A 14,489-nucleotide genomic window follows, 5' to 3' on the forward strand; every position below is an offset into this window, starting at 1 on the left:
TCGGTTTTGTTTGACCTACTATGACTAGAAAGGGGGAAGTATGCTCATGTCACCAGATTAAAACTTTGAGAACACACAAATCCTTTTTCTATATGTGGGTAGAAAAGCAAAATCAAACCTATAGCATAATGCATAATATAAATTTTTAAAGAAAAAGTATTTACAACCACTGATTAAGAAAGTAAAATATTATATTTTAAAATTTTAATATATAGATTAAAATTTATCAACTACTGAAGATATAAGCAATCATAAAATATGTGGTGTGGCCTGAATTTCAAAAATACAAAAAAAGTTATTTTAGGTATTCAGATTATACTTTTTGCGTGTTTGAAAGCAGCATTAAATTTTCTAATCTTAAAAAAAAAAACTTGTCTGTCTTCTGGTTAGCAGCTGCATTCTTCTATTTTTTCCCTGTTATTTTGCTATGATTGTACATTAAGAAACAGACACAAAAGAAAGAACACTGTAAAAGGGTATCACTAAAACATGGCTAAAAATCATTAAACAGTAGCTCCCATGCCTGTCACTGGCAAATTACTAACTTTCTGCCCTCTCCATTCAAATAAGTTTGCTCGATTTTTCCATTTCTTGAAATTTAAATTTTTTTTTTTATCAAAGTGCAAGAAAAGTTGATGATAAAAACAGATAATTAAGGTAAAGCACACAAGACTTGGTGTGGGGAAAACAGACTTTCTTAAAAGTCAATGCTTAACTTATTGTTAAAGTGATGATGTAATTAGAAACAAAGTCGCATATGAATTCCAAAGTGCAAGTCAGATGACAGTAACAACTAAGTAAGATACTTACTGTCTAGCCTGGTCCTTATTGCCGTACGTTACATTTACAACTGCAGTCTCCGTGTCAGTGTTCACTAGAAAGGAAAATGCAATGGAAAGAGGTTAAGTTCAATGTGCACTCACTTCCCACTACAAATTTGAAAGAAACTTGAGAGTAGAGCGGTACCTTGCTCACAGTTCTCCACTGTTCCATACTGAGCTAACAAACTGTCCAGCACCTATAAGAGGCAAAAGAAATGACAGATTTAAATTTCAAAGCAGATTAACAAAATAAAAGGCCTGTAAACCCACTAAAATTTGTAAAATAGTTGTATGAGAACATAGATCATTCAAGACAGCCACTCCAACAAGGAAGAAATGCTAACTGTTCTCGGAAAAACAAGCATACATTGCTTGTATGCTCTTCCTCCTAACAGAAAATCTGCATTTGAAACCTCATTAATGTGAAAATACAGCACATAACTCCAAGAAGTCACACTGAACTGTACCTCCCAAACTTTGAAAATAAACCTCCAAGTCACCTGTTCTCAAAGTGGGCTAAAGCATAAACAGAAAGAATTAAGAGAAGAGCAAATCTGGGGTGAAACTTTCTCCATGTATTCCAAGAACACAAATCTAATTTTGTCGCTGTTTGGAGTTGTCGGGTTCTTTCTTCACAATACCCTTAGATCATATACGAAAATGTTGTTTTCTTTCTTAGTGGGGCATTGCCTACATAGAGAAGATAACCAGAATAACCAGCACACCAAGAGCTGTTTCACAATTATTTTGACAGCTTTCCCATAGATCCATTCCAGAGGAACGACTCATAACAGTATCTTCACCATTATTTTAAAGTCACAACTAATTTTTCCTTCAGCAGAAAGCTAGGAGAAACGGGTAAATGTGTATGACAAGGAGCAAAAGAAATCTGCATGAGGTACTTTTATCTTGTATAATTTCCTTTATTCTAGTCAAATGGAGGATGGAGAAGGGGGAAGAACACAGACTTTTGGGGAAAATCAAGGTGTCAGAGTATTCCAGTAAAAGCATTAAAACACCCACAGTTGTACTGCTTCTAAGATTCATATGGTATATATTTTATTTTCTTCCTGGTGAGAAATAACGTTGCAGAAAACAGTGACTGTGGCAGTTACTAGCACAGGACACAAGTACATCATTGTGGTGTGTTGAGTCCTAATGTTTTGTATCGGAAATTAAACTGATTCTGGAGAAGTTCATCATTTACACCAAGAAGTGAAAAAGTAAACTTGCAATCTCTTCTGTGACAAAGTGTCATTCTCCAGCTAGTCTCTAAAGCCAAAATGTCAGTAGGAAAGGGAGAAAACCCCTTCAAGAATGGGAGGAAACAAGGAAGCAAGGACAGAAGGAAAACAGTAGACATAAAAAAAGTTTCTGTGCAGCTTCCCATTGCACTACACTTCACTTTGCTATATCTAGCAACTGAGTGTGCACAAAACCCCAGTCCTTAAAAATGTAAAATTTAGTCTACACCCTCATGAGATTAAAAATCCCAGTTTATGATCTATTAATGCACCCTATACTTTGCATGGTATATGTAAGAGACATTTTTAAGATAAGTTTGGGCATATAAACTGCAATTTAAAGACAACTTATATCAGTATAATTTCCACTCTTTACCACCTACTAACATTTAAACTGCACACAGACATTTCAAAGGTAACATTTCAGAACAGATATTTAAAAGGCAATGTGGTGCTCGCCAAGTTTAAGCAATGCATTACTGCTTCTAACTGCAGAATTTCCCCATCTTTCTTGTAGATACTCTAGTAAGTTTTCTTGGCAACTGTTTTGTTTTCATAGACAAGTTGTTAATTGTCCTCTCCTTCTACAAGTAGAGATTAGCCTAGTCTGAGAGTTTGTCTTTTCAGTTCCCTGAAAAATAATTTTTCTGCCACTCCTCAGATCTGACAATTGGAAACTAAGTGAATGTTTGCTCTGAAATTCACTAAATATTACTGAAGCAGAGATGCTCCAGGGGATTAAAATAAATTAAAAGTCTGTGGAAGATCCTTTTAAGACAATTAAAATGTTGGCACAGACGAGTGGGAGAGTTGTGCGGTCTTGCAGGTCTGCAGCTGTACCTCCACACAAGCCAGGAGAGCCACCACATGCGATTAGAGGAAAGCCTTCTTCCACAGACAGCTTAAGTGATCCATTGAAATCAGGAGGTGAACAGAATCTCAGGTGGGGTCAGGGGTTTAAAACAAGAAAAGCAGAGCAAGTCCCTGGCTTAGAGATCCATTCTGAGAAGTTTAGTTGAAATAGGACACTGAAGAGTTCATTAGTCTGATAAAGCAATTCCTTTGTCCCTACAATATGCCAACACCCATGCGCCGTATTACACAGCAAGCGTACTACAACATAAGTTAACATCTTTAGTTATTACTATGTTTGAACTGTGCTAACCACCAGCTCATACCCACTCTGCCCCAAAGCTGCATCACTTCAAAACAACAGAATTTCTTTACCATCCTTAATCATACAGGAAAAGAGCAAAGCTAGAATGCCAGAAGTTTCATGAGAGTTTGCTGGATAATAATTGATATTTTGTAAGGTAGTTCTATATTTAAAGTCACCAGCTTCACCAAGAAAAGAAATACTTTAAAGCTGAATTCACGCAACTTTTCAAAGATACTACATTCTCTCTAGAACTACTTTCAGCATGTTTCTGATCAGCCATGAGAAACATCTCAACATACTATCCTTGCATCTGCTCCAAGAAGCCTGAGAACTAAAAGGCTCCTTTCCCTGTTACTGCTGAGGAGCAGCCCAGGACGGCACATTCAGCATCCCGCTCCTCTTCACAAGGAGTTCTCCACTTATGCTATTCCTTAATCCTCTTCTGAGTCATTTCAGTCAGAGACAGTGTCCATCTGGGCTTTAATCCAAGTGATTTGAGTCCCCATGTTCTTAGAAGAGTTGCTTTACCAAACAGATTTATGAAGAGTTTCCTCAAAGGATTGAAGCTTGCTTTAACAGAAACGAGAAACAACCCTCTTCGGTCAAAGACACTTGCTCTCCACAGCACTGTTCTCAGTAGAAACTTGAATTTTCATCACCATCAGCCTCATGCAGCAAGATTTAAAGCATGATAAGCACCACAGGGGTGTTTTAATTAGATTGTAGTTAAAATGCACTAGTAGGAAAGTTTCTGCAGCAGTTGAGGTGTATGTGTGCGTGTGTAAGAAGCAAACTTCATGAGTGAGAACCAGCTGATCCAGATGGGAAAAGTCATTGCAGCTGTATTCAAAGCCAGATCCTCTACTGTAACTCACTTTCAAAACACAGAACTCAATTCCTGCATGTCTTTCTTGCTTCACATGTATTTACTGCAACAGTCAGTTCCTATACACATCTTTCATTTCTTCATATGTCTCTTTCTCGCTATCTTTTCTCTCTCCCCAAATTTTTCTCCCTAGCCCAAAGCCTCTATTTCTGCTGCAAAACAAACATGTTTTGTTTAAGCTGCTCTTCCGTAACACTCTCCGTGTACAGCCTTGTTGGGCAATCAGAACAAAATTCAAAGCCAAGTTGGTGGTGCAGCAGCAATTCTGATGAGCAGCTGAAAAGTTTATTTGTACAAATATTTAATCTAAGCTAGGAAAAAAAAAGGTCTTTCCTTTTCTTCAGCTCTCCTTCTCGCAGTTGTCTAAATTGGGTCTCCTGCTCTTGTTATAGCACAGATGTCTCTCTCACAAAAAGCTGCAGTCTTATACTGTGGACTTTCATTCATCAGGCTCTAAAAGCCAATTCTGACTTCATTATAAACAGCATTACCCTACACCAAGACCCACAAATCGAGGCTGCTTTACATGGAAAAAAGAAAGAAGGAAACATTACTTTTCAGTAAACCCAAGAGCTTGATGCGCACATTAAAATATCCCTGTTCTCATACAAATTTCACAGGTTTAGAAGTAGCACCTTTGAACAAATCAGAGTAGTTGTTTTCTGCACTTTCAGAACAGACTATTTCATACACATCACTTTATAGCGCTGTAGGATTTCTGCTGTACACCATAAGCAAATTAGTCTCAAGATATCTGGTCCACAAGCACAGTTATCCATATTGTTTTTCTCTCACACATGCACTTCGCAACAGGAACTTCACAGTGGTGCTGTAGAACCTGAAGTTATTTTCTCCACTCATGTAGAGCAAATCCATTAGACCACCACCCTTGTTTCCATGACTCCTGTGCCACATTGACTGAGAATTAAAATTAGTCAACACAACTGAAATCATAAATAGCAGAGGCAAAAAGAGACAGGAGGATTAGGGTCATTCAGTGAAAAAAGACATGGAAATATTTGCCTGCAAAGACTTTGAGTGTACTGTGTGAATTAATAAAAACAAACAAAAAACTAAACCAAAACAAAAAAAGACAGGTATCAGGCAACAATATGAGGAAAGAGAAGTTGTGGGTACAGATGGCTATTAGATTTAACAGAGGAGAGGTGGGGGTGAAAGAAAACAAAAGAGTCAAGTAAGGAAAGGAGAGTGTGACTAGGTACAGAGCAATGCTGATATCACTCCAGATATCAAGCCTGGCTGATCCACTAATGCCATCTGCACACTTCAGGTACTTTCTTGGTATATTTAAGTCTACAAAAAAAAAAAGCCATAATGCCATTTTCAGTTAATTATATTATTGGAGCCCAACTAGTCTGATGTGGCCCCTCATCAGGCCCTGGTGTACTAGAATTTTCTGTGCAGTGGGAGCAGACCAGGCATTTTGTGCCTTTGAGATGTGAAATTACCTCAGCAGAGATGCTACTCTTGCAGCCACACAAGCTGCCAATGACTGACCATGGCAGAAAGGCTCTTTAAAGTTCCTTCAGTCTGCCTTAACCTTTTTATTGGTAAAAGTCATATCCCCAACAAGAGGCCCAGCTAGCATGACTTTACAAGGCAAATTAAATATGAAGAAGCCCCTAATAAATCCTTGAGGAAGCAGTCATTTTTGAAAGGCTTAATTGGGTAACACTGCATTGCCTGATTGGTGGCTGTGGTACACAGGTGAGCTTGGCTCCAGGTTGCCCAGCACACCTCCCAGTCTGGGCAGCCTGTCTGGACTACTGCCACCTATCCAGAGCCCAAAGAGAGCAACTTTGCCCATTTTCACCAATGGTTGGTTCTTTGTAAAGGCAGAGCAGCATTGACATGGAGTATCCAATCCAGCACGTGGTCTGCAGGGACACAGTTATTTGTCCAAAACCTTGTGAAGGCATTTGAATAGGCAAAGCCAGTCTGCAATGGCTCAATGCATTGCAGCATGTGGTGATGGTGTTTTTCATCCTGTAGGCCCTCCAACACCCAGTTTACTGTCTCATGAAACCATGACCATAGTCTGGAAGAATCAGAAAAATAAGCCTGGAAGCTGCTGGAGTCATTGTTTGCACACACCAGAAAGGCAGCGCCTGAAAACAATAACTCTGGCTTATTTACCACATCCCATACAAACCCTGGAGTGAATTCTTCTCCTGGGAACTTACAGTTATATCCAAATGTTCAAAACTAATAATAAGTTTACCCTATAATACAATTCTGTTTAGGTGGCATTACCAGGGTTTTAAGAATGTAATGCTGAACCACAGAGAACAAAGACAAAATTGTCAAAGGGACTACTAATTGAGTGACCAATTTGGACACCAAGGGCTTGATTTTCCACAGTGCTCAGCACGTCTGCCTGTTCAAAGGGCAGCTTCAAAGCCACTTTTGGTAGTAAGGAGAACACGGCACTTTTGCAAGACCTCTGGCTCATCACGAGACAAGCTGAAGACAAGGCAGACACTAAGTAACTAACAGTGACTTTTGTTTAAGGAGTTAGCACAGCACCGGAGACTAGAACGTGCAAGATTCAGTTTGCCATGGCAACATTCAATTCCCCTAACCAAAAGGGTCTGTCTTCCTGAAAGTCCTCAACTTGCTGCAAAATTAAGAAAGCATGTGGTGAGTAAACTGGGTCACAACTCTTACAAGACTAATCATCTTCACTGCACAGGCTGGACTTGTGACAGCAGAGCCATCCTCTGGCCTAAGCCAGTGCCTCTCCCTGCAGTGCAAAGAGCAAACATAAGTCCCTATTTACCTTGCTCTCATTATGGAACATCTGAAATTCTCAATTAAAAAAACTGGGGTAAGTGATGATGTGAACTATAACAATTTTGGTGTTTCAAATTAACCAAAAGATAGACAGCAACTGAAAAGAGGTCTCAAGAGCACCACATGCAACCATGACTGCAACTATTGTAACTAACTCCACATACCACAGGTGTTTGTAAATATTTCCAGATAGTACTGCTGGACCATTTAAATTTTTATATATATACATATCCACCCACCTCTGTACGTAAAATAAAAAAGGTAATGGAAAGAGAGTGGACTAAATGCTTTAAAACTAGTATTCAAGAACAACATTTAAAAGAACCTGCCTTGAATCTGCTAAGTCAAAAATTGCTTGAAGTATAATTTAGATGATTTACCAGTGGAAGAAGGTTGGTTTCTAAAAAAAAAATTAAGGAATCCAACAAGCATAAGCAACATGGTAAATCATTACAGATCAACATCAGTACCAGAACTCCCTCTCCCTTGTTTTATATAACAATTCACACAATGGAAAAATTCACTGAGAGAATATTCTAATGAAACCCTGAAAATAGAAGAAATTGAAAAAGAAATTTTTAGGCTACAAAATTAGCCCAGGTACTGAATGCAGCAGACAAAAAGTTCTCCTGTGCTTTTATGTTCCCACATTACATCCTAAACTGGAAACAGTCTCTTAAATGTGTGATAGAGAGGAAAGATTAGTGTGCATTACACTAAGGTAATGTGATGGGGGGGAAAAAAAAACACCATAGTATCCAGGCGGATAAATAGCATTAAATGGTCTGCAAGGCTAAAAAAAAGTACTTGAGAAATGTTTAAGAGAAAGGTAAAAAAATGCCACTTATTAGATGCATGGGTGGCCTCCTTCACAAAGAGATTAAAGGGAACAGGATAATTCAGTTTGGAAAGGAGTGAGAGGGAATATGATACAGGTATTATGAAATAACGAATCATGTAGAGATGGCCAATTTGGCAGCTTCTATACACCCTTCATGTAAATTAAATGAAAACAAGTTTGAAAACACAGAAATAAGTATTTATGCAACATTATCTGAAACACCATTAAGCACTGCACAATATCTACTACAATACTTCATTAATCTTCCCTCTCTTTACACTAAAGGTGTAACTTCAAGAGCAGTTTCAGATAACGTTGGAGTTTATGAACCAGGTTTGCACTAATCCAAGTGCTCCCGATTCAGTCCCCATTCTTATTTCCCGAAAATTAAAAAGCACTGTCACACAGATTGGTCCTTAAAGGAGGAACTGCTGTTTTATGTAGCTAATCCCCTTTCCCAGAATCTCCATGTGGGCACTGTTGGGGCCCCATCCTCCTCAGGCAGACGGGCTACCAGGACACTTCTGCGGCTCGGCATGAGGAAAGGATCACATGCCGGGCTGGCAGATGGGTGTTGTCAAACGTAGTAGGATGCAGCAGCAACACTAGTGTTCATCTGCCTCCTCTTGCATTGAGGCGGCCAGTTTAAGTGGAAACACTTGTCACTACTTCTACGATCTCATTTGTAGTTTGCCAAAGGGAAAGAAAAAAAAGCTATAAAAGCATTACTATCCAGTGAACACCCATTGCCCAACTCTGATTAAACGATAGACTACACAAAAGCAAGGGAGCCAGCAAATTTTTAAAGAATGTTTGGAAAAGACACTGGGATAAAGGATGATTTTTCTGCTTTACTCACAGCACTATACCAAAACACTATTGGTGCCTTATAGGCAGTTTCAACACTTTCCTGTGGAGGCATCAGGAACCGGTCTCCGTCAAGAAGATGACGGCTCAGCCCCACAGTGAGAGCTGCAGTGTCCTACTCCAGGCAACAAAAACTAGAACAGAAACGGTTACGTTTTTTTCCTTTCCCCTTCAGCCTTTTGGTCCTCTCAATTTTGCTAACTCCATGTCATTAGAGAAAAAGTGTTCTTTTTAATTGCAAAATTTATTAGGGAGAACTATACTTCTCCTATACGCTTTACTCTCTTCCGTGTGTGTGCGCACAAAAATAGCACTTTTAAAAGGTATTTTCTGTAGCTATTTAAAAGTCTTGATGCCACTTCCTACTGCTCTACAAGGCTAGTGCTAGCCTGATATTTTTAGTTTCAGTATAATAATAGTTTGTTCATTTAAAAAATGCCTTCTGTAAAGCTGGAATGCTGCATTTATAACAGATATCTGTCAAACTAAGAAAAAAAATCAATTTTCAGACCATCTTTTGGAACCTATCAACAATTACAAATTCCAAGAAATCTCTCCACAAGAGCACAGGCATAATTCAAGAAGAGGCCATATGTATGAAAAGGGTTCCCTCTGCTACAGGTATGACGATGCATTACAGAGACAGAGCCAAGTCAGTGCTTGATACTAGGGAAATCTTTCCTGGGAAGGTTGTCCCATAATTTAACATAAAGAATTTCCTCTAAGACCTGCTTGTAACTATCCAAAAATGATAGAGGGAATAACAGAGGCAAATCCTGTAAAATGGATTTAATTCACAGATTAGGGCAGATAAAGAGGCAGTATATTAGAACTCAGATGGAGATCACATCTGAAACATCCCCTCTATTGTGCACAAGATGCAAGATGACAAGCTTTCAGGAGAAAGAATTCTTAGCAATCACTTCATGAATACCTTCAATCTCTTTATAACGAGGAAAAGCTATAAAAAGATTGAAGCATTTTTCTGGAGTTATACTCATAAGATTCCCCTTTCCCCTTTTTAAAATGGTCATCCATAAGATGCATGCCATGCCTTTGGCTTCACAGCAGTCCTACTAAAGCGCTGCACTGCTATGGACCAGACACACCAGGTTTGGCCTCTAAACAACAAGGTTCTGAAATACAAGAGACTACTGAAGGAATTGTTATCTGCATTTACTGAGGCTTACAGAAATGTTGTTGCATATTCTCATACAAAGCTTTCCTTTGAGCTATCAGTGCATGTCACTTGCCTCATCTCCCTAGTTATCTTGCTGGCATGACAAAACTCCTGTACCTGAATGCAGAACCACCAGTAGCAGTCTCATAACTCACGGGGCAGCCCAGTTACTTGAGTAGTTGCAACAGCTACACCTGAAATTGCAAAAGTCATCCCCGTAACTGGAGAAAGTTTTTTCTTTCTTAACCCACTTCTCCTGTTTTACATGGCTATTTCCAGGGAGAGGGAAGGAAAGAGGACAACCTTATCTAGTCCCTGCTGTGGGGACCAGGCAATTCAAGCCTGGGATCAAACAGAAGCAAAAGTTACATACACTTTAGGAGTGATCTTGGTAGAACAAGTATCCCACCTTCAAGTGCTTGAGTTACTTCAACTGCAGAATTGAACTGAAATACAGTAAAGGTCTCTACAGTGCTAACACAGAGGTGAGAGCTTTGCAAACAACAACTGTGTGCTGTCAAAGCCTTCAGACTGCAAAAACATGAACCTTGGAGCAAAGGGGGAACAGAGGAATTTTGAGTGCAGAAAACTTCTCTAGTAAAACACATTATCTAGCAGCTACCTAACTATTCAGATAGTAATAAAAATGAAAGTACATATATTTTCAACACTCAAAACAAAGTTATTCAAACCTCCCTTAAAGGAGGTTTATCCTTAAAGGGATATTACTTTGAAATTCTGTTAAACACAGATTTATTGAGATCTATGAGATTTCCAAGTCTACCTTAAAGAATCCCAGCATTAAGGCCAACTCATGTACTAATCTGAAAGATAAGGTTTAAGAGGATGTTTACAAATAGCCACAAACTTTTGAATGCAATTATCTAACACAGAAATTAAGATTGCAAGAGATGCACTATGCTAATACAATTTGACCTATATATGCCCAAACAAAACAATTCAGAGTGTGAATGCTAAGAGCTAACTGACAGCTTATAGACTATAAATTACTTTCGAGAGTCAATTTTGAAGAGAGTTGAATGACAAGTCAGATGACTGGAACAATTCAAAGAGAATGGTCATAGCTAAATGAACTAATTACATCTAAAGTGGAAGAGTGATCTGTTTCCATCTACTTGCATTCAGAGCCCTCTACAAAGAAGTAAAAGAGTTTTCTATTTGCAGCCTTGCAGGATGCATTCAGTCACCAGTAAGTTCTCAACTCTGAAGTTTATTGTTCAGCCTCATCATTAATAAAACTAGAATATGTTTTTCCTTCTTATAAAGGGAAAATGAAAGAGATGCAATCATGAAGGAAGGAAGTTTAACACTGTTCCACTCACTCTGCAGTAATTATTACTCTGTAGTTGTACAGACCTGAAAACCAAAATACCCTCATACCTCATAAGCATTGGAATTCATAGAGGAAAGGGGGAATACTAAGTAACATGGGTGATATATGTTTTTGGATTGTTTGTTGTTCCTTTATTCAAAAAGAACTGCTTGCCTAGAACATCATTAGTTGTCTGCTATTCCTCAGACTTACTTATGAAAAACAGAAGAAATCAAATACAGCACAACAAAGGTCTGCTCTATTCTTACTAGCTTCAGTGGCCCTACAGGAAAGTTTAGACTCAAGTCTCTGTCTTCTACTTTGTTCCTAAATTTTAAATTCAACTACTCCTTTCTGCTGAACGCACCAGGTTCTAGCAGCTAAAAAAACAGTAGAGCTGTTCTTTGCTAATGTCATCCATGTGCCAGCATCTGAGCATTTTGGTAACATCAGATGCTAGACTGATACTCCCAGTTTTGAGAAAAACCACCGCAAACCTGCTATTTTACAGAAACCTGGACACTTAATTTGGATGCAAACTCTTTCTTATGCTCTGAATCAGGCACTGCAAGTATTTGAATAAGTGGCTCTAGTCGTGTTTCACTGTTGTTCCATAAGTAGCTGCACAAGCTGTCCTCTGCTAAAAGTACTTTAACTCTCTACAGCAATAGTGCCCTGAACATTAATCAAAACCATCTCTAGTAGTAATAAATTTAGAGTAAAGGTGAAGAATACCACAAAGCATGGAGAAGTTGTATGCCATTTACCAGTTTCACATTTACTGTACAATAAACTATCTTCCCTTGTCAAAATAACTCCCTCTCCCTAAGCTTAAAATTTAAATTTTTTGACATTTAAAAAGCCAGCACTGTTTAAAATAAGGGAAGTGGGAGTGTAAATCCCCAGTATACGCCTGTATGAATGCACACTTCATTCTGATTTTTCACTGATTCATAGCTAAATACTCAGTCCAACAGAAGGGGAGCTAGATTTTTAGGCACAGAGGGAAAGAGTACTTCAGTGCTTTGCTATTGACATGGAAAGAAAGAGGAGGCGGTGTAAGAGGAACTAAGAAATCTTGGTTATTCGCCTGTTGAATATTTAGGGAGCCACAGCTCTTAAATCCCTGCTCATGGCATCCAGATGAGAATGAAACGTGCTACTTGGAGCTGAGCATAGCAAGTAGATGCTGAGAGCAGTAGTAGGAGACTGCTAGAGCAGAGGAAAATTTTATTTCCAACCATTAGCGGCACTCACCTCTTGCATTAGATCAGCAGCTGTGTGTAACAAGCAGCAAAAAACCAGGGTGGCCCAAAGAGCTTGCAGGTGTAGGCAATGGGTGTCTGGGTATCAAAATAAAGAATAGGTGGCCCAAGTGCTGAAGGAAGTGTAACCCGGCTGGGAGGCTGGGGAGGTCATGAATGGACCCAAGGACCCGGGGCCCAGCCATTGCTCGGTCTTCTGGGGATGGAGGTGAAGAGTGAGGCAGGAATGGTCAGGAGAGATTTCACAGGGAACATGATCTATGCCTTGTAGAAAAGGACATTGGTGAAGTCTCCAGCTATCATAGAAGTAATAAGTACTAGAGATGCTTGTAAAATATGAGGGCCATCATAAAAGCTCTCCAAAAAAAGTCTGAACAAGAGACTTTAGGGATAAGCAGCCTCACAACCAGATCAGAGAAAGGAACAGATAGGAACATCAGCATCCCAGGTCAGTGACCACTCAAAACCAGCTTCTGAGTGCAAGGGAACATAGGATGAACATAAATGAGAGGTGGAGACACACAGTAGCAGAAGCCTGAGTGGTCAACTAATACACTCCCTTATAACCACATACGATCACATACCCCCCTCCCCAATGCTTGGTTTCAGGGAGATGGAAACAGCTCGGCATGCAGAAGCAGTCATATACAAGAGGCCTTGAAGCCAGAAAGCATGAGGCTACACTGATGACATGATTTTCATCAACCAGATACCTGAAAGGGAGAAAATCAAAAGCATGACGGAGACCCTCTAAGAAAGCATGGTAGAGCTGTGCTCAGCATAGAGATGCTCCAAGATGGTCTTCAGATATGAGTCAACTGAATAAAGCTGGGCCTGTTGCACATATTCTACTATAAAGACAGGTTCTTAAGTTATGAATAATGAACACGAGTCACATACAGCACAGCATCCCAGAAGAGATGAGAAATAGTTATAATGCTAAAAAAACCACACAAAACCCCAAACCAGAAACTAGAAAGCAAACTTCCCAATAAGCAATGAGAATGTGTCAGGAGCTCTAAATAAAACATGGACACTGAATGTGGAGAACAGTTTTCTGCATCAGCACAGCTCCTGGAAGCACTACAAATGGCACCTCTCTGCTGACTTACTGCTCCAAACTGCAAGGCAGGAGGAGAAGCTGAGGGCATCTCATTTCTTTTACTTTAAAAAAGAAAGTGTTCTACATATTGGGGACCTTTTACCAACACTTAAGGTCTTTTACTTTAAGCAAATCTGAGAGGTTCAGACTAAGAGGCTGCCATATTGTCCCCTCCAGGACATCACAACGTCCCTGGCAGCAGGACTGACAACACTAGAAGAATTGCTGCCAGGTACAGAGGCAAGCTTAGAAACCTGAACACCCTTGGCTAGAATTTGAAGTCTAAACATTCTATACCACCCCAAAAATACATGCGAGCATTTGGCCATTCTTCCACATAGCAACAGTAAAATCACTCTTCCCTCTGCTTACTTGAGAGCATGCTTAACTTTCAAACCAGCATAAATAGTAAGCTCAGCTATGGCAGAAAAAAAAATTATGGGATGGGGTAACATGGCTGAGTGTGCTGCAGCAGCCTGTGGAAAGCAATACCCCATGAGGTCTGGCAGCAGATCAAGGGCAGTCACTTCAGTTGCTTTTCAGATTATATAGCTTTGTGAAATTATTTTGGTAATATTCAGCCTTCTAAAAACCTCTCTATGGAAAGTGGTCTTTTCCAGTCCCTTATTGTTGAGCTCTTACCCACCAGTGCACAATGCGCTACTGTAGTTGTGCTGGCTACCATGCCAGCAGCACAGTAGTGGTACATGCTGCCGAACCAATGAGACCAGCCCAGAATATGAGGAATGTCTCCCTTTCCAGCCTCCTCTTTAATTTTAGTGCTCACACAGCTCTGCTGCCAGGGCAGGCCATGCCAGGCCGATATTTGATTTGTAAACAGACACTCCAACATGCTCATCTTAGCTGCAGGCTCCAAGTTATCTGCTGCTATTCCCAACTAGCATGCAGGAAGATTTCTGCGTGTAACCTTATCCGCAATGGTGCGCTTTCACAAGAAAGAGGTAGACAGTTAAATA

The 14,489-nt window shown here is 39.6% G+C and overlaps 1 protein-coding gene across 2 annotated transcripts in view; it reads right to left on the reverse strand.

Moving 5' to 3' along the window:
• IGF2BP3 (insulin like growth factor 2 mRNA binding protein 3) overlaps positions 1–14,489 on the reverse strand; it is a 113,986-nt gene that overhangs the window by 42,179 nt on the left and 57,318 nt on the right. For both annotated transcript variants that reach the window (XM_027684796.1, XM_027684795.1), the window contains 2 exons: positions 967–1,018; positions 811–874 (listed from right to left, as the gene is read on the reverse strand). In XM_027684796.1, coding sequence (XP_027540597.1) covers positions 811–874; positions 967–1,018 — 116 coding nt within the window. The remainder of the gene's footprint in view (positions 1–810; positions 875–966; positions 1,019–14,489) is intronic.

Source organism: Neopelma chrysocephalum, unplaced genomic scaffold (assembly GCF_003984885.1).
Source record: "Neopelma chrysocephalum unplaced genomic scaffold, ASM398488v2 Primary Assembly neopelma1_67, whole genome shotgun sequence".
Taxonomy (NCBI): domain Eukaryota; kingdom Metazoa; phylum Chordata; class Aves; order Passeriformes; family Pipridae; genus Neopelma; species Neopelma chrysocephalum.